Genomic DNA, 27,820 nt, shown 5'->3' with positions numbered 1-27,820 from the left:
AACCATAGAGTTCAGTCTCTTAACTCAACACTGTCAGCTATCGCGTCTTGAGACGCGGGCGCGAGCGGGGGAGGCGATCGCTTTGAACTTGTGGACCAAAGCGGGAATATAATCACGTGACACAGCTGCTCGCACCAGTCACGTGACGCGCTCTGCAGCTCATGCTGTATGAAACAGGCGCACGCGCATCAACTCGTAACTGTACGGCCCGTTGTCTAACTTACTAAATTTATTTTAGAGATGTCTTTTTTACAGACTACATAAAGGGCCGGATCAAATTACCTTGGGGGCCGGGTTTGGCCCGCGGGCCGCCAATTGAATAGCCCTGCTTTAGGGCTTTAAAAGGGACAGCCCTAGTTCTGCCAAGATGATAAAGAATAGGCTAAATAAATTAAACTGTATCCTAAACTCACTGCATTGCCATATAAAGAAAGAGAAGTACAAATGTGCCCTTAAAATAGGGCATGTGTCATGAACTAGCTGAATGGACCAGAGAAAAAAATACAGATCATAAGATCAACCAATGTTAGAGATTATATGTCATCATGCATAAAAGTGAAAACTTGTGAATTATCATGGGCACAAGATAAAAAGAAACTAATCGTGTCAGGCGCCCAATACATACTGGACTTCAACTTGTGACTTGTGCTTAGTATCATTCACCTGGAACAGGCTTTATATTTCTATAACAGAAACATAATTGCAGCAATATTTGGCTCTATATTAAATAAAGAATGCTACCAATTGACCATTGCTTTCTCAGAGGAGTTCTGATCCCTCAGTCAGCAGATCCAGATCTCAAATTCTGTGAATTGAACTTCATTGCTAAACTAGAAAAGAGGACATATATTAAACTCAGTTGCACACATCAACGGAAAGCTGTGCTTTATGCGCGATGTGAACCCGTGCGGCTAGCGCACTAAGGTCATGGCTTCCATAACAATTCTGGGAAGAATGTTAGCTGCTGGGGGAAAAGATTTCTGTGTGGACCGAGATGTTATGAATAGAAGGGCAAAAGACCATCGTACTGTTTTTTTTTTTTTTTTCGCAAATTATGCAAAAGCATACAAAGCCACTCTTAAATTACCCTAATAAGAGTGAAGAACATGTTTTTCGAAAGATGATATATACAGGTAAAAACAGGCTGCAATAAAAAGTAAAAATTTATTTTAAATTTGAGAAGACAGCAAAACATAATTCAATGTGCATAAACTGTTTCCTAACACAGATATGATACGGATATACATTCTAAGTGCTAATATGCAAAGGTGCTTGAACCAATCTATTTGTTCTTATTACACCTATTTGTGTGAGTCACATGGATTGGCAAAATCCAGTATTCATGAAACAGAAAAACAAAGCTGTACTGTTTTTGCTCAGATCCCCACATACTGGACAGCATCTCTTCCTAAAAAGCATGACAGACCACATGTTGTTTTTCCCTTAACTCAATAGGCAGTTTGCTTGAAACTTTAAATTTACAAATGCAGAACAATGACTCACTTGCATTACAGTCCAACTACCATTACCAGCATGTGCTTTGAACCAATGAGAAAAGTGGTAGATAAGTGATTCAAAAACAAATAAAGTGTGTTTAAACATTTACGATAAATCTGAGGAAGGAAAGTTTATATTAAAGAAATAAAATATTATAATATAATATATGCTAAATTTAAATGAGTTATTTGCAAGGAGTTACATGAAAAAAGCACATACAAAATCTCTTAGGAATTATTGGACACGTTAGACATGTAATTACATGTCACTAATGCCACGTAATAAGTAATATAAGAACAGCTGTGCATTCCATCTAACCTTGAACGTAAGCCATTACAGGAATAACCTCAGGGGTGCTACGATGTTGTGTTGTTCTTGTTCTAACTTTTCACAACAGATCAGTCACAATATGAGAAAAATTACAGAAATAAAAAAACGGTCAAACTTTAACTGGATGTTGAAACCGTAATTTAGGTTGTACTAGTAGTTGTGATTCCTGAAGCGGTTTCTGTGGTACATTCCTCTTCAATCTGTTGCAATGCATTCTGGTCACTTAAGGATTGTGGGACGCACTGAGAAAGAAAATGCACATTAGATTAGTTAACAGATATCAAAATAAGAGACCTACATTCCAGAATAAAAAGGTTTTTGAAATAAAGGATCAAAACGGCAATTATTGACCCAGTGCATCATATTTTATTAGGCACACACCATTGCATAAAACACCATTTTACCCCCAAATAACTGTATAAGGGCTTAATTATAATAATTTTAATCATATAATATAATAATCATATAATAATCATATAATAATTTTAGGGGTGGTTTCCCCGACAGGGATTATCTTAATCCAGGACTAGGTCTTAGATTAATTAGGAAATATATCTGGTTTTAACAAACATGCCTTACTAAAAACATTACCTGTGTGCATTTTGAGGCAAAACAAAGGCCACTGATGTATTTTAAGATATGTCAGTGCAAGTTGTTTTCAGTTTGGACAGCTCTTAAAAATGTTTTAGTCTAGGACTAGTCTAATCCCTGTCCGGGAAACCGCCACTTAATCATATAACAAGAGCAACTACTTTAACAAATCTCAAGGATTGAGATTTCGTGGTGAAATCTCAATCCTTATATTACTAGACATTAGTGCAGCCTTTGACACAATAGATCACAGAATCTTACTCAATAGACTAGAAAACTATGTTGGAATCAGTGGTCAGGCGTTAGCCTGGTTTAGATCGTATCTAACCAATCGATATCACTTTGTTTATGTAAATGAGGAAGAGTCATATCACTCCCCCGTTAAATACAGCGTACCTCAGGGATCAGTTCTAGGCCCCATCCTATTCCCGTTATATATGTTACCTCTAGGAGACATTATCAGGAAACATAACATAAGTTTTCACTGCTATGCGGATGATACCCAGCTTTACATCTCGTCACATCCTAGCGAAACCCACCAGTTTGCTAAGCTAACAGACTGCATTAGTGATATTAGGGACTGGATGGCACATAACTTTCTTATGCAAAACTCCAATAAGACTGAGATACTTATTATTGAACCAAATCGCTCCAAACATAATATGTCAGATTACAAGTTGTCCGTAGATGGCTGCACGGTGGTGGCATCTTCCACGGTTAAGAATTTAGGCGTAAAGTTCGACAGCAATCTATCTTTCTATAGTCATATCTCCAACGTCTGCCGCACAGCATTCTTCCATCTTAGAAATATCTCAAAAATACGCCATATGCTGTCTGCATCAGATGCAGAAAAGCTTATCCATGCTTTTATGACCTCTAGAATAGACTATTGTAACTCGTTACTCAGGGGATGCCATTCAAATCAGGTAAACAAGTTACAGCTGGTTCAAAACGCCGCCGCAAGAGTGCTTACTCGATCTAAAAAGTATGACCACATTACTCCAATTCTGGCATCTTTACATTGGCTACCAGTTAAATATTGCATACAATTTAAAATTTTACTAACCACCTACAAAGCCTTAAATGGCAGAGCGCCCTCGTATATTAACCCTCAAACGCTCCTCGTTTTCTGTTTACACTTCTGGCCCTTGGGGTCTATATGACCCCAAAATTGAAAGCATAATTGTAAGAAAAATATACATTTTCAATAATACAAATAATATATCATTTTTTTTGTTTACTTCTCATCTATACAATAAAGCTGTGTTTTGAGAGATTTGAAGTAGTTTTGTACCTGTTTACCACTAAAATCCTCAACTACACAATTTGCTTTCCTGAAAAATATCAAATTTTTATGAAAATTCACATAAATTATTATCTAAATTTGATTTAAATTGTTTTTAGATATTAATATAGGTGTGAGGTGTTGAATTCAAGCATCGGTTTTTAGAAAAAAACATAAGAGAATTACAGTGTAGAAATTAAATCATTTAGACCGGCAGATTCCCATAGAGACCCATTCATTTTCCTGGATATGGACAACTGCTCAAATCATTACTTTTGTGATACATTTTGTAAATCTATGTTTATATAAACATTAGAAAGGATATTAAAAATAAATATTATGTCAAATAGTAATTTTTTTATAGTTTTTTATGCATTTTGAAATGTCTGTTTTTACAAAATGCCATAGAAATTTGACTGAGTGTAAGTGTGTGTGTGTGTGTGTGTCTGTGTGTGTGTGTGTGTGTGTGTGTGTGTGTGTGTGTGCACGCATGTGTGTGTGCGCGCACGTGTGTGTGTGTGTGTGTGTGTGTGTGTGTGTGTGTGTGTGTGTGTGTGAGAGAGAGAGAGAGAGGGAGAGAGAGAGAGAGAGCCAAGCATGTGTGCTTGAGAGAATGTGTGTGAGAGGCAGAGGGAGAGAGCATGTGAGTGTGTCTGTGTTTGTGTGTGTGTTTGTGTGTGTGAGAGAGAGAGTGTACATGTTCGTGCATTAGGTTACACCCCTTTGTATCCTTTTTCTACATTTGTGACTGATTTTATTTGCCAAATTTTATAAAAATGCTCTCTGTGGTAGTCTGCGTTTGTTTGTATGTGTTTGTGTGTGCGTGTGTGGGTTTGTGTGTGCGTGTGTGGGTTTGTATGTGTGTGTGTGGGTTTGTGTGTGTGTGTGTGTGTGGGTTTGTGTGTGTGTGTGTGTGTGTGTGTGTGTGTGTGTGTGTGTGTGTGTGTGTGTGTGTGAGAGAGAGAGAGAGTGTGTGAGAGAGTGTGCGTGAGAAGGAGAGAAAAAGATCATTCGTGTGTGTGTGTGTGTGTGTGTTTGTGTGTGTGTGTGCGTGCATGCGTGTGTGAGCATGTTTGTGAGTGTACATGTGTGTGCATTATGTCACACCCCTTTATGTGTTATTTTCTGCATTTGTGACTGATTTTATTTGCCAAATTCCACACAAATGCTCTCTGTGGCAGTCACACCTGTGTGTGTTTGTGTGTGTGTGTATTTGTGTGTGTTTGTGTGAGCATGTGTTTTTTGCATTGCATTTGTGCACAAGTACCAGGCCTTCATTTCTGTGTCAAAATTTTCAGATTTACGCTGGATTTATTGATATTTATTTTTTGACAAATGGAAAAAAAGTACATTTTTTTGCATTTCCCATTCACTTTCAATTGGGGTCATATTGACCCCAAGGGACAGATTGATAAAAAATTTTTTTACATACCTTTAGAACAACCGAATCAAGCCCAGTTTTTTTGTGCATGTAAAGATAGATTATTTAGGCAAAGTCACAAAGTTTTACATCTCTGAGATGAAGGGAACCTTTTTTGTTAACCAATGAAATGTCGTTTGGGGTCATATTGACCCCAAGGACCGATTGAGGGTTAAAGAACTACTATCAGAATACAATCCACCACGTAAACTGTGCTCACAAAATTCTGGTCCTTTAATTATCGCTAGAATATCAAAAGTGTCTAAAGGTGGTAGATCTTTTTCCTACTTGGCCCCTAAGCTCTGGAATGATTTACCAAATAATGTTCGAGTATCAGACACAGTCGATCAATTTAAATCTAAACTTAAGACATTCTTCTTTAACAAAGCATTCACATAAAATATGTCCAGTAAATGTAATTTTCCTGCAGTAGTTATTTTGTCTACAACAAAGCACTCACATACCTCATATGGGTAATATACTATTGCTGCAATAGTTAGCCTGTCTGGAGCTGAGCTGACATAAACCACTATAATGTATGACACTTGCATTACATGTGAATGGCCCCTACGCTAATAGAAATAGAGTCTTTGTTTCCCTGTCTCGTCCTCGACCCTGAGGACAATGAGACAAACAGACCTAGTTCCTGTTGCTGTTAAGGTCATCGCACCGCTTATCTACTGGCTGTCCTTCAACGTGATGCCTAGCCGATGCACGACCAACAACCACTGGCTGAACCAGTTTAATCCGGCTTCCTATACCTACCGTATCTATATATGTAAATATATTAATTTCTCCCAAGGGTTTTTGTCCTTCTAGGAGTTTTTCCCACCGGGTTTTCTCCTAGGGGGGTTTTTCATCCCAGGGAGAGTCAGCCAACTTTGGCTTAACTTAGCACTTTACTGTAAACATTAAATTATCAATACGCTTGCTTGTAAGGTTTAACCTTAGCCGCTATATTCTACATCTTATATTATCTATTGATTTTCTGTGTTCTACTCTACATCTACTTATGTAAAGCTGCTTTGCAACAATTAACAACTGTGAAAAGCGCTATATAAATAAAATTTAATTGAAAAATCCTCTTTAAATAAAAAAATTTAAACTCTAAAATAATAAACTCTTAAAGCTGCCGTTTTCCGTGATCCCATTTCGTGTTTTTGCTGTTACCGCTCCCGGATCGCTCTGTTCCGTGCCTGGTCGCGGTTTGGTTAATCGCACCCCGGCCGGTTGCAGAGGTGGGCTGGAGCGCGGTTGACATGGGCTCAGCTGCGGAAGACTATGTTGTGAGCGCAATCGTGCCAGCCCAATCGTGCCAGCGCAATCGTGTCTGAGCGCGATTCAAAAGGAGAGACGTCAACTGCATGACCACTCACCTTCATCTGCCTCCGTAAAAACCTTTTGATGCACGCAGTAGGGTTACGTGAATGTCTGAGCTGCACATGTGACAGATAAACTAAGCAATATGATGGCATGTGAGAGGGCTGTGTGTCATCACGCAACAAACTGATAAAATAACAGGCTTAACATTACGATGGGTTCTGGTGTTAAGAGAGCATCTCCTGCTTTTTTCAAACAAAAAAAATCACATCTTAATGACGAAAGCACGCACGGTCTCGGATTGATAAAAATACAGTGAGAGTGCGTGCATCTGGGGAAGTAGGAAGGGGGACAATCACGCTGGGGCATGGTTTGGTTTGGATAATATGAGTGCCTCCACCCAGAAGAATACACCAGTCACCAGCTAAGCTAAGGTGCTTTGAATCACAACACACTAAACCAGCTCGTTACATATTTCTGAAGTAGGGATATGAAGGTATTTTTGGTGCAAAACAATTGCACACCTGTGACAGTGGAAGATGTTCTGTCTGCCATCACGCTGGGTTCAAACCAAAACACCTATAACTTCAGGCGGATGCACGTGATATTGTAACACGCGCGAGGGGGAGGGGGATCTGTGGCACGTGCAGGTACTGTGATTGACAGGCAGATTTTTCACAGCCTTGCGCTGATTGGACCACATGAACCGGCCTGCGCTGATTGGACCAAATGCCGGGAGCGGCATTTGAATCTGGATCGTTGCTATCAATTACAGTAGTAACATTGGCTGTAGTCGGCTTGTTCTCATCATACCCACAATTTTTCAAATTTGCAAATGAGTGTGTATACGTATGTTTACAGCGGAAGTTTGATGCGGCTGAGCCGACTCATAATCCATGTCATAACCAAACGTTATGCTTACGTTTACACCAATGATTTTAAACTTCAGACCCCCCCCACGAGAAGGTAAATGCAATTATACCCAGCCAGACTCTTTCTATGAAGCGAAACAAAATAGCAGAGGATGGTACCAGGCTAATTAAGTACAATAGAACAATATAAATAGGAGTGCTAATTATACACAGGTGAAGGTAATTACAGCGGGGAAAATAAGTATTTGACACAGCATTTTATCAGTAAGGGGATTTCTAAGTGGGCTATTGACACAACATTTCCACCAGATGTAGCCATCAAGCCACATATTGAGTTCATACAAAGAAATCAGAACATTTAAGTATACAAGTTGAGTCATAATAAATAAAGTGAAATGACACAGGGAATAAGTATTGAGCACAATTTATTTAATACTTTGTAGAAAAGCCTTTTTTTGGTGATTACAGCTTCTAGATGCCTCTTGTATGGAGAGACCAGTTGTCTGCATTGCTCAGGAGTGATTCTGGCCTATTCTTCCACACAAATGATTTTTAAATCTTAAAGTTTCCTTGGGCCTCTTTTATGAACGTGGATCTTCTCTCCATAGATTTTCTTCAACAACTTGATTTTCTTTCTTTGAAACCAATTCATTAGCCCTATTCGGACGGGATTCGTTTTACAGGGGGACCTCTGAGAAAATCGTGCTTCTCAGAGGTCCTCTGTGTTTTTAATCCCGTCCGAATTGGCCATGTCTGTGTTTTTCTCTGACGACCTCCGTAAAAATTCCAGAGCAATTTACCTACTGTTTTTCCGCCCAACTCAGAGGTCCTCTGAGAAATTAATCCCGTCCGGATGCAAATGTCTGTGTTTGCCCGCAATATCTTTTGAAAACGTGGTTCATTTCGTGTTTTGGCCAACATGATCTGCCGTAAGGTCTTACTAATGCGCGTATATTGTATTTCCTGAGTCCTGTTCATTCAGATATGGATGTTTTTACGCATTCGGCAAAATAAAATAATTAAATCAAGACGAGCTGAATATCATACACTGTTAAGACTAAACACTGTAATATCATTAACATTATAAGAAACTCCGTTCAAAGTTGTTCAACTCCGGAATGGTAATGTTAATTAATAAAGATATTACATTTTATTAATCATTATTTCTTCATTACTTTGTGTTTGTTATAAGCAGACAGTTATATAAAACACGTAGGCTAACGTTACTTTAGTAGGATTTGTATATTTTATTTTGATTTGTTAAAATTAAATTAATAAATTACATGTTCTGTCATGATTTTACATTTAAAGCAAAATATTTAACATTACAAACACGCGTATCCAGAGCACGTGCTACTGCAAGCCCAAATGCATGAAACAGACACTCCCATCTCTAGAATAGCCTGCATCATTTTAATCCCGTCCGAATCGGTACATAAAATCACAGACGTCCTGGGGGACACGCTGAAACTCAAACGTCGTTTGGAAAACGAATCCCGTCCGAATAGTGCTATTGTCTCCTTGCCCTTGTGTTTGGGATCATTGTCTTGCTGAAATGTCCACCCTCTTTTCATTTTCAGCTTTCTGGTAGATGGCAGCAACATTTTTCCAGAATGTCCCGATACATTTCTCCATTCATCCCGCCTTCAATAATATGAAGTCTGCCAGTACCCCTTGCTGAAAAGCAGCCCCAAACCATGATGCTTCCACCCCCAAACTTAACTGTTGGAATGGTGTTCTTGGGGTGGTGGGCAGTGCCATTTCTTCTCCAAACACGGTGTGTAGAATGACTGCCAAAAAGTTCAATTTTGCTTTAATCTGACCATACTATAGTCTTCCAATAATTCACAGGCTTCTCCAAATGCTCTTTCGCAAACTTTAACCGATCCTCAACATGCTTTTTGTTCAGCAATAGAGTCTTGCGTGGTGAGTGTGCATAGATGCCATGGTGGCTCAGTGCATTGCTTTTAGTTTTCTTTGAAACAACAGTACCTGCTGATGCTAGGTCTTCCTGAAGTTCTGGCCGAGTGGTTCTTGGCTCTTTGAGAACTCTCCTGATTATTTATTGGACTCCTCGGACAGGGATCTTACGTGGAGCACCTGATCGTGGCTGGCCTATGATAAAGTGATGCTGTTTCCATTTGCAGACAATGGCCCCCACAGTGCTCACAGGAACATTCAGCATTCTGGAAATGCGCTTATAACAATTCCCATCAAAATGCTTTTCAACGATAAGATTATGAAGATCGTTGCTTATGAGAGTTCTTTGCTTTTACCCATCATGAAGTCTTTCCTGTGTGCCTCCTTGGTAATGAAAAGCCTTTATAGGCCATCAACTAGGACTAAAGCAGCTGATATCAATTAGTACTTATAGGGGGCAGGGTTTCTCTCTCAATACTGACAGATTTCAGGTGATCTCCTGGCTTTCTATGCCATTTTGCACCTTGTTGTCTTCATGTGTTCAATACTTATTCTGTGTGTCATTTCACTTTATTTATTATGACTCAACTTGTACACTTAAATGTTCTGATTTCTTTGTATGAATACAATATTTGGCTTGATGGCTACATTTGGTGGAAATTTTGTGTCAATAGGCCACTTAGAAATCCCCTTACTGATAAAAATGCTGATGTGTTAAATACTTATTTTCCCCGCTGTACATCCAATACTCCAATGATTCATTAGTAAACTAATTATAAAGTCTTCCATAAATTTCAAACAATCAATATAAGTTGATAAAAATACAAGCAGAAAATACACATACATTTAAGATGCCAAATAATGTAAGTCCAATCAATTTTTAATATCATAATAATTCTAAAAAACAACCCAAATCAAAATCTACCTTAAAACCAAGTTCTCATATCCAAAAGGCCTCCTTTCTAAGTAAAATTTGGTCCAACTCACCTTACAGGTGGAAATATGCTTTCTTAATTCCTATACATAATGAAGTAATAGAATAATTAAAAAATAATAATTAAGTTCAACAAAATGCAAAATGCAAATAACACTTTGGGATTTTTAACATTCTTTAAAATAGTCTCAGAATAAATTTTGTGCTTGGCGTCCCTTGAGGCCATTTGAAATGTAACCAAAGATTCTCTAACCAGGTCAAAATGTACTTGAATTTTAGATTTTCTCCATCTCCTCTCTGCCTGCCTAGACAGTCGTCTCAGCGTGCGAATGTCATCATTTACCCATGGCGGGGAAGTATGACTAGTATGTTTACTTGTGAGCGGAGCAATAACAAAAGATGTTCTTCAATCCTTAGAGAGCAAAGTGCATTTTCAGAGCATATGGTTGCATACTTTCTATCATAAAGCTCTGCAAACTCGTCGCTGGTGTTATTTTTCTAGTCTGCTCTTTTGTCAGAGGCCTTATTAAAGTCATAGCAATACACAGATTAAAAACACTGATCTGTGATCTGAAAAGGGGACTTCATCGACATTTAGGTCCTGAATGGGCAAATTATGAGATAAAACCAGATCTAACATATGGCCCAATCTATGAGTAGGCCCGTTTACCCATTGTATTAAGTCATACGAATCCATCACATTCACAAACTCCTTTGAGATTGCATCCTTAGCACAGCAGATATGTATATTCAAGTCTCCAAGGATTAAAAAGTAATCAAACTGCGTTGTCAGTCTACCTACAAGATCCGAGAATTCCGAGATAAAATCTTTGTTTGCCTTGGGTGGGCGATATACCAATGCAATAGTGATTGGATTTGTTGACATGATTTGAAATACTTGTAGCTCAAAGCTGTTGTAGGGTGCAAACATTATTTGTCGACATTTAAAAACGTTCTTAAAAATAGTCATAATGCCACCTCCACGCCCGGTTTCTCGCGGCGTGTTAAAGTACAAACAGTCTTGCGGCAAAAGTTCTGACATTGGTGAAATATCTCCTACCTTCAGCCATGTCTCAGCCAAGAAAAAGAAGTCCAGCTTGTTTTCCGCCATAATATAATATACTAGTGCCGCAATAGCTAGCCTGTCTGAAACCGAGCAGATATTAAACCACAACACTGTGTGAAACTTCCTTTACATGCGAACGGCCCCTACGCTAAAAGGATTTTGTTTCTCTCTCCCTGTCTCGTCCTCGATCCCAACAGAGTCAGTTCCGGCTGCCATGAAGGTTAACACACAGCACACACATACATATAGACAAAAATGTACTTTTGCCAATTACAAAAAAGCATACCTGTCAAGTATCCTGTTTTGGCCAACAAAGTCCAGTATTTTACCCTTCTTTCCCACCGTCCTCCCTTATTAGTATTTTCCCGTAAATCTCCCATATTTTAACCTGCGTTATTTAAAAAATAATAATAGCCCAGGCGGAGAAAAAAAATACATTTCCAATCTGAGCTCTGTCACACGTGATAACTGTCACAAGGTTAGTGTGTGAGGTCAGATGATGAGTGATGGACGCTACGACAGAGACAGAAGGGACTCCTGATAAAAAACAAAACCCTCATGTAAACCGCGATCAATGAACCAGCGAATTTACTTTTTTGAAGAGGAGCAGGGTGGGGGACAGTCACTCGTTTTGTAAGTTTTGTTACTGCGACTTTAGCATCTCACACGGGAAAAGGATGACTCTAGACAACAGAACTGTTTGCACTCTACTCTCATGTAAAATTAACCACTTTGACCCAGCCCACAAATACTCCATAAAAAAAGAATATTAAAAAATACAAAGTCTGCAACAAATTTGTACAAAAGTTATGTGAAATGAAAAGAAAAACTGTAAAAGAAAAGCAATATAAATGATAAGAATGTGTGGAATGAAACTAAAATGTAAATGTAAAGACAAGCAATGTTACATAATACCCCTAATATATATAGTAGTAAGGAATAAATGTAGTAAGGAATACTGGAGCTGGGGTGGTGGGACTGCTCGCGGTGGGTGCCGGAAAATTTTCCTTATTTTTCAATCCAAAACTTGACAGTTATGCAAAAAAGACATTTCAAAAACCTACACAACCATGGTTCCCTTTCAGTCGGTCACTACGACGTCACGTCGTGACCGACGAATTGGGAACTCGCTTAGAGGGACCAATCTGCTTCGTATACTACTAAAACGCCAATGAACTTGGCATTGAGATATTTGAATAATGCTGGCGCCACCCCGCCAGGTGCGTATATAAGCAGCAGGTGCAAATATGGAAATTAGCTTTTTCGCTTCGAAAGCCGGCAGTATCTGCTACTGAGAAGCTACTCTCTGCTCTGGTGGGAAACGATTGCTGAAGTTGGTTGGACAAGCAGTACCACAGCGGACGCCGCAGTTGTTCCACTACTCTGCATCTTTTTTGTTTTGAGTTTTAGTGAGTGCGTTGCTGATCCCTGTGCGCATCATCAACTGAGCATCTAGAGTGAATTTCCCTAAAAGAGTGATACGGAGAGCTTTGTGCCTTGTTAAAGGCAGCCACTCTCTCGTATATCCAGAGATCAGCGTTCTTTTCAGGATGGCTTTTTGTCCGTGTGTTCTTGGACGCTGCAAGTACATGGGTCCAAAGGACGGTCACGAGCACTGTCTTTCATGCTTGGGCATCGAGCATGCGGAGGCTGCATTCGCTGGGGGTGCATGTTTTCACTGCGAGGAGATGTCCCTTCTGGATTTACGCAGGCGGTTGTCGTTTCTACGGGAACGGCGTCCGCATCCGGTGAGTTCTGACTGCCGCCACGGAGCGGCCGGGAAGCTCTCTAAGGACGATCTGCGTCTAACTGTGCTGAGCCGGTCGGGGGATTCGTCCTCCGGCTCTCAGCCTTCCCGTCCTCAGCCGGTAGAGGTGCCTATGGAGACTGCAGCATCGTGTTCTACGAGCGCTGTAGAATCCGTTGTGCCTCCCTTTGGACCCACTTTGACCGCAACATGCGAGGGTGGGCCCCCTCTTTCCGAAGCTGACTTCGACGTTCTTCCCCCCTCTGGTCGGGTCGTGACTCCGGAGTTTGACCTGGAGATGGTGGCCGTGCTCGCTCGAGCGGCGGAGACCGTAGGGTTAGAATGGGTTAAGAGTGGATGATTGGTTCTTCAAAGCTGCCCGGGCTTCACAGCCCTCTCCACCAGTACCTTTCTTCCCTGAGGTGCACGAGGAGCTGTCACGGACTTGGATGTCACCGTACTCTACCCGGTTACGGCCGATTCAGCCCTCCCCCTTCACCTCCCTCACCATCGTGGAAAGGCGGCTTCGGCTCTGCATGCAATGGCTTTGCTCCAGGTCCATCAAGCGAAGGTCTTACGGGATCTGCACGAGGGAGGACACGACTCACCCGTCTTCTCGGAGCTCTGGGCTGCCACTGATCTGGCTCTTCGCGCAACGAAGGTGACGGCGCAGGCGATTGGTCGTGCAATGTCTACACTCATGGTCCAAAAACGCCACCTATGGTTATGTCTGGCTGACATGACGGAAGCAGACAAGAACAAGTTCCTGGACGCTCCAGTGTCACAGACTGGCCTATTCGGCGAGTCGGTGGAGTCTTTTGCTCATCAGTTCACCGCCGCTCAGAAGCAGACTGAAGCGATCTCAAAGATCATGCCCCGGTGCAAGAGGCCTGCCTCTCGTCCACCAGCACCGGCTGCCCAGTCTGCTCCTCGCCTCCGTCCCCCCAGGACATTATCCAGGCAACGGAGGGGGAACAGCCGTCGACAGCCCGCCCCGCCCGCTTCCCGTGGTGGCAAATGGGGATCTAAGCGGCCCTGAGACGGGCAACTTGGGATCGGATGGGATAACTCTTCGGGAGACGGTGAACGCACCGCTCCTTCCCCCGGAGGAGGGCCTGGTGGAAAATCTTTGATTTCATTTTGTTTCTGTTGTGCCGGCTTCACAGCCTGCACACACAAAACCACAAAAAGAGTGCATTCCTATTCCTTCTCCAGGTCTTCAGAGGATCGAGAGAGCCGTGAGCGGGCATTCATCTGCTCATCCTCCCTCTCCTCCATCACCAGCAGGTGTCCTGAGGAGTCCGAGCTCTCCACTGAGGAGACCAGACCACCAGCACCCTCAGCGGTCTCAGGTCAGTGTCACAACACACACACACACAGTAGTTGCGTGCGCTCCTACGGCGCGCGCACCGGCAGTCTCACCTGTTCCGCTCGTCTGCCCCACCGCGAGCTCTCCGGTAGTGCTGTTAATTCCCCTCGCACGGTCTCTGGAAGCTTGGCTTCAGCTTACCAGCCCGTCCCGTTGGTTATTATGCACGATCCGCCTCGGCTACGAAATTCAATTCAACCGGCACACACCCAAATTTTTGGGCATTCGTTTCACTACAGTGAAAGCGTCCGATGCACATGTACTGCGTGCAGAACTCGATGTCCTCCTGGCGAAGGACGAGATCGAGCCGGTCCCTCCAGCCGAGATGAGCTCAGGCTTTTACAGCCCGTATTTCATAGTTCCAAAAAAGGGCGGTGGGTTACGACCGATCTTGGATTTGCGCGTTCTGAACCAGACTCTCCAAAAACGATCCTTCAGAATGTTAACACAGAAACTGATATTTCAGTCAATACGCCCCCAAGACTGGTTTGCAGCGATAGATCTGAAAGACGCGTACTTTCATGTGTCCATTCTCCCTCGTCACAGACCGTTTCTCTGCTTTGCGTTCGAGGGGCAGCATACCAATACAAAGTACTACCATTTGGGCTGTCTCTCTCTCCCCGTGTATTCACGAAAGTAGTGGAATCGGCGTTAAAGCCCCTGAGAGAGAGCGGTGTTCGCATATTGGCTTACCTCGACGATTGGCTTATAATAGCGCTTTCTTGGCGGATGCTTTGCGAGCACAGAGACTTAACGCTTCGGCATCTCGCCCGTTTGGGTCTTCGGGTCAACTGGGAAAAGAGCAAACTCTGCCCCACGCAGAGGATCTCTTTTCTCGGGATGGAACTGGACTCGATCGATTTATCAGCATGTTTAACAGAAGCGCGCGTCCAGTCAATTCTGACTTGCCTGGTTCATTCGAGGGAAAAATGCGGTCCCTCTGAAACAATTTCAGAAGCTACTGGGATATGGCAGCAGCCGCGGCTGTGACACCGCTCGGGCTGCTCCATATGAGACCGCTTCAGCGTTGGCTTCACGATCGAGTCCCGAGGAGAGCGCGGCGCGCCGCCATCCATCGTGTAACCATTTCACCTGCGTGTCGCCTAATGTTCCCCCCATGGTCAGACCCTGCGTTTCTGAGAGCAGAGGTTTCCATGAAACAGATCTCGTGGCATGCTGTTGTACACACAGATGAATCCAACACGGGATGGGGAGCCACATACGACGGGCTTGCAGCCTCGGGGTGTGGACAGCACCCCAGCTGCACTGGCATATCAATTGCCGCGAGTTGTGGGCTGTATATCTGGGACTTGTACGCTTCGCTACGGAGCTGCGAGGGAAGGATGTACTAGTACGCACCGACAACACTGCGACCATTGCGTATATCAACCGTCAAGGCCGTTTGCGCTCTCGTCACATGTCGCCCGTCATCTCCTCCTTTGGAGTCAGAATTATCTGAGGTCCCTTCGTGCCATTCACGTTACGGGTACGCTCAATACAGCGGCAGACACGCTTTCCCGAGCTGCACGCCCCGCCGAATGGCGACTTCACCCCCAGACGGGAAGGGGCACATTATGGCACCCGCGCCCCGACCTGTGGGATCTCCACGTATGGTCGTTGAGCGCTTACAAGGTTTAGGTGATTTATCGCAAGCGGTATCTAACACCATCGCTGCGGCTCGAGCTCCGTCCACAAGACGGGCTTACGCACTTAAATGGAACCTTTTCGTCGATTGGTGCTCTTCGCAATGCGAGGACCCCCGAGAATGCCCCATTAATATCGTGCTTACATACCTCCCACACTGATTAGATGGTAGGCTGTTAGCCTCCACCATTACAGTTGATATCGCCGCTATTTCTGCTCATCACTCGCTTATTAACGGCAGATCAGTCTGCCAGCACGACTTAGTTATTAGGTTTTTAAGAGGCCCTCGTAGGCTAAACCCCTCGCGCCCTCCCTCTATTCCTCCTTGGGACCTGTCCATGGTGCTGAAAGCCCTGCAGGGACCTCCGTTTGAGCCTTTGCAGTCTGTGAGTCTGAAGTTTTTATCTATGAAAACTCTGACCCTGCTCGCATTGGCCTCTGTTAAGAGGGTAGGTGACCTTCATGCATTCTCCATCGACGATTCGTGCCTTCAGTTTGGTCCTGATGTCTCGAGCGTAACACTCAGACCCAGGCCAGGCTACGTGCCCAAAGTTCCCACCACTCCTTTCAGAGATCAGGTGGTGAGCTTGCAAGCGCTGCCCCCGGAGGAGGCAGACCCAACCATGGCTTTATTATGTCCCGTACGCGCTTTGCGCCTCTACGTGGATCGCACACAAAGCCTCAGGACCTTAGATCAGCTCTTTGTTTGTTACGGTGGTCAGCAGAGAGGGAAAGCTGTCACTAAGCAGAGGATGTCTCATTGGATAGTTAATACTATCGCCCTTGCTTGCCCTTTGCGCCTCTACGTGGATCGCACACAAAGCCTCAGGACCTTAGATCAGCTCTTTGTTTGTTACGGTGGTCAGCAGAGAGGGAAAGCTGTCACTAAGCAGAGGATGTCTCATTGGATAGTTAATACTATCGCCCTTGCTTATAATCTGCAGGGGATTCCTTGTCCATTTAATTTGAGGGCTCACTCTACTAGAAGTGTTGCCTCATCCTGGGCACTCGCTCGTGGTTCCTTGCTAACAGACATCTGCAGAGCTGCTGGTTGGGCGACACCTAATACGTTCATTAGATTTTACAGTGTTCGTGTCTAGCCTGTCTCCTCTCGTGTTCTTTCCTCGTTAGGGGAAGCACAGAGAACAGGCTCGCAGGTCGGCTTGCAGCCTCCGACTGGTGCTCCAAATTGAGTACCAATATGGAAGGCCATCTAGGCAAAAATGCGTAATGGTTTGATTTGTCTTCCTCAGTGCCTTGGCAGCCTGATGTTGCGGAGCATCCGCTGCCAGCCTCTCACTAGCTGCATCCTCGCGAACCTATGTGTTTGGCTCGGGCATCCTTTGTGAGTATTTTTCCGTGGGGTTAATCCTACTAGCCCACGTTACCCTCAGCAGAGCACTGCTTTGCTTACACAGCCACGGCTGTCATTTATACCTCAACTATGGTTGACTTTCGCCCACCATTAGCCCTTACAGGGGCGGTGGCTTCCGCTTCCTATACCACTCAGATAGGGCGCTTCCCAGTCGCTGGCACTACTGTGGGGTTAAAGGAACATCTAGTGCCCGGCCTTCTGCCTTAAAACCTAATTCTCCTTCTCCTTAAGTGGAACCGGAGGGCTTTACGCAGACACTGGAAGAGTTCAGCCCTCAGTGGCGTTTTGGTAGGGATTCCCAATTCGTCGGTCACGACGTGACGTCGAAGTGACCGACTGAAAGGGAACGTCTCGGTTACGTATGTAACCCATGTTCCCTGAAGGAAGAGAACGGAGACGTCACGTCCCGTCGCCACAGGGCTGCTCCCTGCTGTTTATCTGCCGGTCACACTTTCTGGCTTTCTCAGCGAAATGAAGCTAATTTCCATATTTGCACCTGCTGCTTATATACGCACCTGGCGGGCGGCGCCAGCATTATGCAAATATCTCAATGCCAAGTTCATTGGCGTTTTAGTAGTAGTCCCTCTAAGCGAGTTCCCAATTCGTCGGTCACGACGTGATGTCTCCGTTTCCTTCCTTCAGGGAACGTGGGTTACATACGTAACCGAGACGTTTTCACGATCATTGATGTCATGTTGCGGTACTTGTGCCTATCCCTACAGTATAGTTAAATTAAGGTGAAGTGAGATTCTTAAGAAAGAGCAGCAAATACTTCAGAACTATGCATTGTTTAATATGCATTTAAACACAAATGCTTTGGTTTTTCTTCTGTAACACCATTATGCACCAGTTCATTCTTAACTACTGCATATAAACCTAGGCTCAGGCATGAAAACGGGTCAGGGGTGAAAAAGGTGAGAAGGGTGCTCGAGGGGCGATGTGGCCTCTGTTAACATTTGACTAGTAATCGAAACCACGTTTAATTAAATGGGTGGATAAAGGTGCAAAGCTGTAACAAGTGGCATCTCCTTACTATTTTACATCTGCAATAATTTTATTTTGCCATAATCTGTCAATCAGTGGCAAGGCCATAAAATTTTAAGTTGGCCTTGGAATAGGGTGGACCTGAAGACATCTTTAAAATGACTTAATTTTACAATATAGTACTGGTTAAATGAATTACATTATGGTTTTTGAGTCATGGGTTGAATAATTTTCAGATAAGCAAAAAAGATAATGTGATGTGGGAAAATAAAATAAGAACAAATCAAGACATTACAAGCATATCAAATCGAAAAGAACAAAGTAGCAGTATTGATTAGGTAGAGAAACAGTATCAAATTAATATAACACTGTTTTTTTATGATATAAATTAATATAATTGATCTTTTTAAAGCTATAAAAGTGATTTTCCTTTTGTCTTCTGTAGTTTGATTAATATAATGACTCAAACATAAGCATTTCTTATAAGACGAACTGTCCCTTTAACAACGGAGAAGCGATCTATACACTGAAACATGATCAACTTCTCACTTATGATAAACTACTGTTTTTATGAGAATTCTTGCAGAGACTGTGGTATTACAATATAGTTTGTATATCTCCTGTCAAGCCCAAAGAACTTGTGTTTGCGTGATTTTTGAAACGCGTTTCAGTTCGTGGGCGTTGCAGTTTGTGCGCGTATGCGGACCGAAAACACTTCACTTTAGCATCTTTATCGCTCAAATAGTCTAAAATCGCTTAAATGTTACTGTAACGGTAAACTTTCTCATTAACAGTATTAGTAACAGTATGTTCTTATTACAGCATTTCATGCAACATTTTGCAGTTTAAGTACTTACAGCCGTAGACTAGTAGACCCATGTGACTTAGCGAGGAGTATGTCCATATTCATTCCAATCCATTCAAACAAAAAATCTTTTAGGTCACTTTGCAGTGTCAGTCTGTGTATGTATATATATATATATATATATATATATATATATATATGAAGAGTTTGGTTCCAAAACGCAATAAATCCATTTTGACAAATTTCGGTAAAAACGTGTTTTCTATACCAAGAAAGTGACAAGATGAAAACCACTATTTTCTGTTACAAACTTTCACATAGCATCTTTAGGTTATAAAAACATAAAAAATTCAAATCCATAACTTAATTTTCACAGATTTATTATAAAAATGGATTATTTTTTCCACAAAATGCAATAAATCCATGACAAGTTTTTATTAAAAATGCTATAAATCTATTGAATCAATCGCCTATATAAATGTGCATTCATCTTTGCCATGTTATATTCATTTAGTTGACTAGTTGTACACACTAATTAAAAATATAAACATTAATGTCATTAATCAAAACACTTACTTTGTGATATTAAGAAGTCATCCTGACGTCCTCGCTTAACGTTTTTCAAAGCGATCAGCTGTAAAATGTTTTGGTCCTGCTCGATTTTCGTTGACTTTGAGTAAAATTATGGAAAGTTTTTCATAAGATCCCCTGGGGTCAATGTGTTATCATGACAGTAACTTGATGCTGTCAGCCCGGCCAAACAAGCACCGGTCTCCCGAGTTCCTCTGCGTAAATTATTACATGTTGATGGCTTACGTTTCTTTCCCGTCACAGAAAACCATCACAGGTTTATCAATGCTATCAAAGTATTATTTTGTTTTTGTTTGTTTGGTGATCACGAAGTACAAAGTAGATGAGGAATACTAGGATTCCGTGTACTCAGCGCGCCGCCATTCTTTGTTTACATTGCGTGAATGGTGCGCTGTAATCTGTGGAGGAGTGGATTTATGGCATTCTGTAGAAAAGGGTAAGTGGCGTTTATTGCATTTTGGGAAAAAAGGGAGAAAAGATGACAGAATAACACTGCGGAAATTGGATTTTGCATAAAATTAAGAATTTACTTTATAAAACTGACCTGATATAATACTGATTCTGGCAGTAACTCATTTTTTTCAAAAATGGCGTTTATTGCGTTTTGGAACCAAACTCTTCATATATATATATATATATATATATATATATATATATATATATATATATATATATATATATATATATATATATATATGTTGTTTTAATTGATTGCCGCATTAGAATTCTACAGTTTACAGCGTTTTCTGTTGACTTTACGTCCTGAAGGCAGTCGCTCTACGCATCTTCAACAAGCGTGTATGACGAAGAACACAGAAAGACAGATGACATCACAGTAGTGCGAGAGCCATTCGAAAGCAGACTTCCCGATTCACTCTCGTGATACTTTGATGTCACCTGCCTGCCTGATGTTTTTTTTGCAGCGCAGAATGATCTCAAACAAACCTAAATTCTGGGATACATGTTGGATACCCCCTCTCCCCCGAAAAAATGTTTTCTCATCGAAGCTACACGATTCACGTGTCACCTTTTTTGGCTTAAAAACTTCGAATTTCGCTGAAAGGTGAGGGATTTTCATGCCTGTAGGCTACGAGAGATTCATACCTGCAACATTGCTGTGAGTTTGGATGGGGCTCACTTGAAGTTGTGACTGGTGGAGTGGAAGAGTTGGAGGCAAACCAGGAGCTCTGTTTAAGACCAGAAGAGAAGATAGCTGAACTAGGACCCAGGGTGCTACGTCCGCTTCTGTAAGTGCCAGTGCTGCCCAATGCAGAGCGAGGTCTGCTTGAAGTGTAGGACTGCCTGGACAAGGAGTTGCTTGTGAGGAGGTTGTCCAGAGACTCGTATCTGTAATGGTGGGGCAGACAGTACAAGAACAGGAAATTTGAGCTGTCATTTAAAATTGCTGTGAAAGAAAATGTTTACTTTGTGCTAAAGTAATAAAAATTGTTGAGGGATTCTAAAGAAAATGAAACAATATTGTTACATTAGGGATGGAATTATGAGACAAAGACGCAAATCTGATCCTCTAGAGCAGGGCTATTCCCTGGAAGGCCAGATCACTGCATAGTTTAGCTCCAATCCTGACCAAACACACCTGAGCAAGCTAATCAAAGTCTTCATGATCACTAGACAATCACAGATGGTTAAGTTTGATTAGGGTTGGTGCTAAACTCTGTAGTGCTCGGCCCTCCACGGTAAAATTTGAATAGCCCTGCTCTAGAAGGCTGGGTTTACACTTTGCATTAACATGCGATCTCGGTGATCCGATTACGCAGATCGGATCATCAGTATATCAGGACACGGCGCGCTTACATTTGTCCACATCAAAGTGGCTTCTGTATCCGGATGTGTGATCGGATCCCATGCGGGGAGATGCGCTGGATGAATAGCTGTCAATCAAAATGGGTACAGCTGTCTTTAGCCACATGATTTAGGGTTTTCGCGCTAACCGCAATCCCGTATTGTACAGTGCTACTGAGAAGCCAACAGCAGAGAATAACTAGCAACCCCAACAACCGTGATGTTCACATTTTAAGCGTTATATTTTTTAGCTTTAAAAGCCTTATCTTTAAAAGCCTTATAGCGTCCGCACCGCGGATGAATGTCCTGTTTAACTTTACCTGAACTTGACTTTCACCCGCATGCTTTAAATCAACAACAAAATCCGTGTGAAACATGACCGACTCCACTGTTTTATTCTACCTTAATAACAGGCTTTTGGCTCTGTCTGAACTTATATGTATATTTATATTTTAACCATAAACTGTTGTTTAGTTATGTTTCCTGGTAATTTTAATATGATTGAATTAAAAGAGCTGTAACCCTTATTTTCTGTTGTAATACTCCCGTCTCTTCGGCGTGGATAAACATAAATAAACACGGGTTACACCGGTAATAATTCACGTTTCATGTTTATTCGGAAGCATCGGCAGAGAAGCATGAACAGCTGCCTAACGCACACACTCTACAAACTTTCCGCTCTCTCTCTCTGTTTACACATGCGCACTTCCCTTAAAGGGGCAGATGCACCAAAAAGTATTACATAGAAATAAATGCACAAGGCATATGAAAACATTTCTAAATAACTCTTAGTGTTTGAACGTAGGTTCTTTTCCCTTTTTGTTTTTATAAATCATAAATCAAAATAATAAAATAAAATAATGATTTAACAAATTCAAGGTTACAGTCTTCCCCTGTTTGACAAAGAAACGTCCTCGTTTCTACTTCAATATAATACTGAAAAGTACATAACCCATTTCTAAATCAACATCATACAACTTAAGTGCATAAACACTCTGAATAAGTACTGCAGCACAAAAACAAACAAACAAAAAAAAATACAGCCATGGCCATGTAGTATAAATTCACTCCACAGACATAGAACACATCCCGTACATGCTGTAATTCTTTGCAAACTGTAACAGATCAACCAATCAGTTAACACAAAACCATATGTAAACTGGTTATATGCATTTGACAGTACATTTTACAGGAAAGGACAGAGAAACAATATGTGAATACCATCTCAACAAACAAAATCATTTAACTTGACAGGTTTTTTAACCACACGGCCACTACGAGTCTGCTGAAGAGGGTCCACTGATATGACCTGTTCAGGAACCTGAGCGACTGTAGGGGAAACACTATGAAGAAAGAGTTTGAGATTGACATTCAGTTCTAGACCCACAAGCATTTAGTTTTTCAGGTTTGTTAGGTACATATGGCGGGGTGGATGGGCGGAAAGGCAAAGCTCCTGACAATGCAGTGAGAGGAACTGAGTGAGGAGCCTTATCACTATCCACAACAGTAGGCCCCAAAACTGGCACAGTAGGAGCAGGTAAATGTTGAAAAGAACCCTTACATGTCTTTAAGCGATTGTGATGAACAACCCACTTTCTGGACTGTTGATTTTGTGGATCTGTGATCTCATAAGTTACCCCAGGGTTGTCACCCTTGTCCAGTCTTCTAAGAATTTTGAACGGCCCCTTCCATTTAGGAGCCAGCTTATTCTGCTTTTGAGCTGGATCGTCCAAAAACACAAAGTCACCTGGCTTATGTGGGTGGAAAAATGTCTTTTTGTCATACTGCTGTTTCTGACTTAGTTTAGCAGCAGCAGACTGCTCAGCAGCATCTTTGAAAGCATAGGACAAACGCGTGGTCACATCACGAGCATAATCCGCAGGGGTGCCTGGCGTACAAGAAATGAAAGCAGGACTACAGTTCAAAAGGATATCCGCAGGTAGTCTTGGTTCTCTACCGTGTGCAAGAAAGAAAGGAGAAAATCCAGTGCTGGAATGAACACTAGAGTTATATGCCAATTCCACTTGAGGCAGATATCTGTCCCATTCACCACCACTTTCACATGTACTTAGAGAGTTGCTGTTTCAACGTACGGTTCAGTCTCTCCACCATACCATCACATTGAGGGTGGTAGGGAGAGGTACGTGTTTTCTCAATGCCAAGTTGACTGCACAGATGTTTAATTAAGTCTGACTCAAACTGTCTACCTTGGTCTGTGTGAATTACTTCAGGAACCCCATGCTGCTTAATGTAATCCTCAAAAATGCACTGTGCTACAGTTGTCGCACGCTGGTCTTTTAGAGGGTAAAGGTTGACAAAACGGGTAAAATAGTCCATTACAACTAAAACATACCTATTCCCCAGTGTAGTAACAGGTAGTTCAGTGATGTCAGCAGCAATTCGCTGGAATGGTCTTTCTGCATTAATTGACTGCAATGGGGCCCTTTCGTGATGAGTGGTAGAAGAACATAACTGACAGGATACACATTCAGCACAGAACTTCTGGATATCATTGGACATGTAAGGCCAGTAGCATATCTTTCTGGCTCTCAACAAAGTACGCTCAGCACTCAAATGACCACTAAACTTCTCCCCGTGAAAACACTTAAGAGCTGTTAGAATGAGTACCTCAGGCAAGACTACTTGGTAACTAGGAGGGCTATGAGGAGATGACTTCACTCTACGACACAAAACACCATCTTGGACTGACAATTTGGGGAATTCATGCCAAAGTTTTCTCAGTGTGGCAGGCGAACGCTTGAGTCTGCCTAATGGAGGTCTCTGATCACCATTCTCTTTCCAGTCTATGACAGTACTAAGACAAAAGTCAGCCTTTTGCTGAGCTTGTAATTCAACCAAATCAACTGATAATGTTGGACTTGTGTCAGGAAGAACACCATAACACTTTGGTACTTCAGCAAAAGAGACCCTTTCAGCAGCGGTATGGCTGGAAATTACACACTGCACTGCCTTTGTTTCAGTCACAGGCGAGCTAGGACGCCGCGACAAAGAATCAGCATTACTATGCTGCTTTCCTTCTCTATGAAGTATGGTAAAGTCATAAACCTGTAGCTCGAGTATCCAACGGGCCCGTCTACCTGTTGGATCAGTATCAACTGAGGCAGTCTTCAAGTTCAACAGGGGTTTGTGGTCGGTAATTAGCTTAAATGGAATTCCTGACAAGAAATGTTTAAAATGTCGGATAGACCACACCACAGCCCACAGCTCACAGTCATAAGTTGACCATTTCTTTTCAGAAGTGGTAAGAGCATGACTGGCGTAAGCAATTACGCGCTCTTTTTGGTCCTGAATCTGAGCGAGCACTGAACCTACACAATCCTGTGAAGCATCCGTGTACAGTAGAAAAGGCTGTGTGAATATAGGGTGAGCTACAATGGGAGGACTAGTGAGGGCGTGTTTCAGTGACCTAAACGCTTCCTCACATTCACTCGACCATTTGAAGACAGCACCTTTTTGGGTTAGAGCATGAAGGGGTGCAGCCACCACAGCAAAATTCTTCACAAACTTCCTGTAATAGGAGCACAAACCAACAAATGCTCTCACCTCTGTCACAGTTCTGGGAGTAGGCCACGACCGGACCTTTTCCAGGTTCCTTTCATCTGGCCGAAGACCTTGGCGACATACCACATGACCTAAATATGAGACTACACTGCAAGCAAAGTGACATTTGCTACCCTTCAATTTTAGACCTGCTGAACGAAAACGGCTGAAAACCTCCTCAAGACCACTAAGATGTTCACTGAAAGTTCGACTGAACACAAGAACATCATCAAGGTAAACCAGACAAAGCTTCCAATGAAGTCCACGTAGCACCAGCTCCATTAGACGTTGGAAAGTTGGAGGGGCATTCGTTAGACCCATTGGCAAAACTTTGAACTGATATAAACCACTACCTGTGTTGAATGCAGTTTTCTCCCTATCATTAGGATCTAGCTCAACCTGCCAGTATCCACTGGACAAATCCATTGTGCTAAACCAACATGCACCTGACAGGCTGTCTAAAGCATCAGAAGGTCGAGGTAAGGGGTATGAGTCTTTTACAGTTACGGCATTAAGCTTCCGGAAATCAATGCAAAACCTATAACTGCCATCTCGTTTCTTTACTAAGACGACAGGCGAAGCCCAGGGACTACAACTTTCCTCAATAACATCATGGGAAAGGAGCTGCTGAACTTGCTTGTCTATCTCAGCTCGAATGGATGGTGATGTTCTGTAAGCCCTCTGCCTAATGGGTTGAGCACCTTCAGTACGGATGGTATGCTTAACCAAATCAGTGCGACCATAATCATGCTCATTTGCACTAAAGACATCTGAATATTTTGAAATCAGAGTCTCCAGCTGAATCTGTTGTTCCCTATCCAACGTAGAGCGACTGAGGTCTAGCTTAAGTTTTGGACAGGGCTCACTTTGTGTCTGTATCTGAGCTACTGTGGGTTCTGGCATTGTGTATTCTTCACCCGGTTGCGTGACTAAGGAATGAAACTCACCTAGCCTCGTGCCACAGGGAACATGACAATCTTCACATGTGAGATTCATTGCTCGAACGCAAGTCACACCTGCTTTTACAGCGGTTACAGTACGTGCCACATATAGACCTGGTACTGTCTGTGTGTCAGGGTCTAAAAGGCCAACATAATTGTATGTGAACTCTGTTTCACCACTTTTAGGTTGAATTTTTGCCAAAACATTCATCTGTGACCTGGCAGGGATCAGAATGGGCTCCAAAGTAACAGCACTACTCTTAAGAGGGACAATGTCATGTGAACACAAAAGAGGAACAGTGCAGTTCCACAATTTTAAATGATTCTCTCTGAGGTCAATTATAGCATGATGTCTGTTAAGAAAATCCCAACCAAGGATAACTGGCTGTGTAGCGTTTCTTACTACCTGAACATCATGTGAGAACACTTCCTCACCCAGCCTAATAGTTATGGGCAACATACCAAGAGTGTCAAGATAATCACCAGTGACTGATTTTGCCAAAAGAAAAGATTTCTGAATAGGCTTTGACATGAGAGATGGAACTGACATTCTTAATGTTTCACTGATCAAAGAAATTTCTGAACCTGTGTCTACAAAAGCTTGCACAGCAATGTTCTCAATAACAGCAAAAACATAAGGTGTAGGAATAGCATGAGTTACTTCAGTGCTCTTGGGCCTGGTCATAGACTCAGCAGATACCTGGCCCATGGTACCTGCTACCAGTCGTTTCCCTGAAGATCTGAATCCCCGTCAACGAAACTGACATGATGATCACCAGTAGAGGGCAGGCGGTCACTAGAAGATCTTTGACTATATTTCTCATTGGAAAATTTGTTGGAAGACCACCCTGTTGCATGACGATCCTGACGATGTGAAGTGTTATGTAAGTGACGATCTCGATGATCAGACGTTGGGCTGGCATAACGATCACGATGATACAAAGAAGAGCTGTCATGCTGGTTATAATGAAGCGAAGCAGGGCTGGCATGAAGATCTCGATGACGTTGCGAAGGACTAACATGACGATCTCGATAGTGAGGAGATGGGCTTACATGACGATCTCTGTAGTGAGGAGATGGACTGACATGACGATCTCGGTAGTGTGACGATGGGCTTACATGACGATCGCTGTAGTGTGAAGATGGACTGACATGACGATCTCTGTAGTGTGAAGATGGGCTTACATGACGATCGCTGTAGTGTGAAGATGGACTGACATGACGATCTCTGTATCCCATTTGTCTGTCATCTCGGTGGTTGGCGGAGTAAGGCTCACCTTGACGAGATGATGCAGGCGATGATGGATATCTCCTTGGATGTAAGAGTGGAGAGTAACGACGCTCGTCTCTACCACGTTCAGGTGAGTGGCCTCTCTGTCTGAAGGAAGCATGTTGAAAACTGTGATCATGTTGTCTCTTTATCTGACTGACTTCCAACCTGAGAGTCTTAACATCTGCTGTTAGCTGTCTTACTGCAGACATTAGTTCAGAAGAATTTTCTGAGGATGGCACTGTTTTTGTAGACACCATTGCAGAAAGGGATTCACCGCTGGGCAAAGTTGAAGGCACATGTGATGTCTGAGCTGAAATATGGCTGTGAGAAACAGGAGCGAGTTTAAAAACTTCTTGTGCTCGTTCCCACTTACAAGCAATGGCTAAAGCCTCCTCTAAGCTAGTAGCACCATGTTCATGACATTTTGCTTGGAGAACCGGGTCAAGACCAGCAATGAATCGTCGGAATCTTTCCATAGCAATGGCAGATTCA

The 27,820-nt window shown here is 42.5% G+C and overlaps 1 protein-coding gene across 1 annotated transcript in view; it reads right to left on the bottom strand.

The window, feature by feature from the left end:
• Positions 1-1,150: 1,150 nt before the first annotated feature.
• Positions 1,151-27,820, bottom strand: part of lmo7b (LIM domain 7b) — a 109,130-nt gene continuing 82,460 nt past the window's right edge. Inside the window, 2 exon segments of the mRNA XM_055206644.2 lie at positions 1,151-2,069; positions 20,855-21,097. Of these exon segments, the coding sequence (XP_055062619.2) occupies positions 2,051-2,069; positions 20,855-21,097 (262 nt within the window). The 3' untranslated portion in view covers positions 1,151-2,050.

Source organism: Misgurnus anguillicaudatus, chromosome 3 (assembly GCF_027580225.2).
Source record: "Misgurnus anguillicaudatus chromosome 3, ASM2758022v2, whole genome shotgun sequence".
Taxonomy (NCBI): Eukaryota; Metazoa; Chordata; class Actinopteri; order Cypriniformes; family Cobitidae; genus Misgurnus; species Misgurnus anguillicaudatus.
This window is presented reverse-complemented; position numbering and strand designations above follow the sequence as displayed.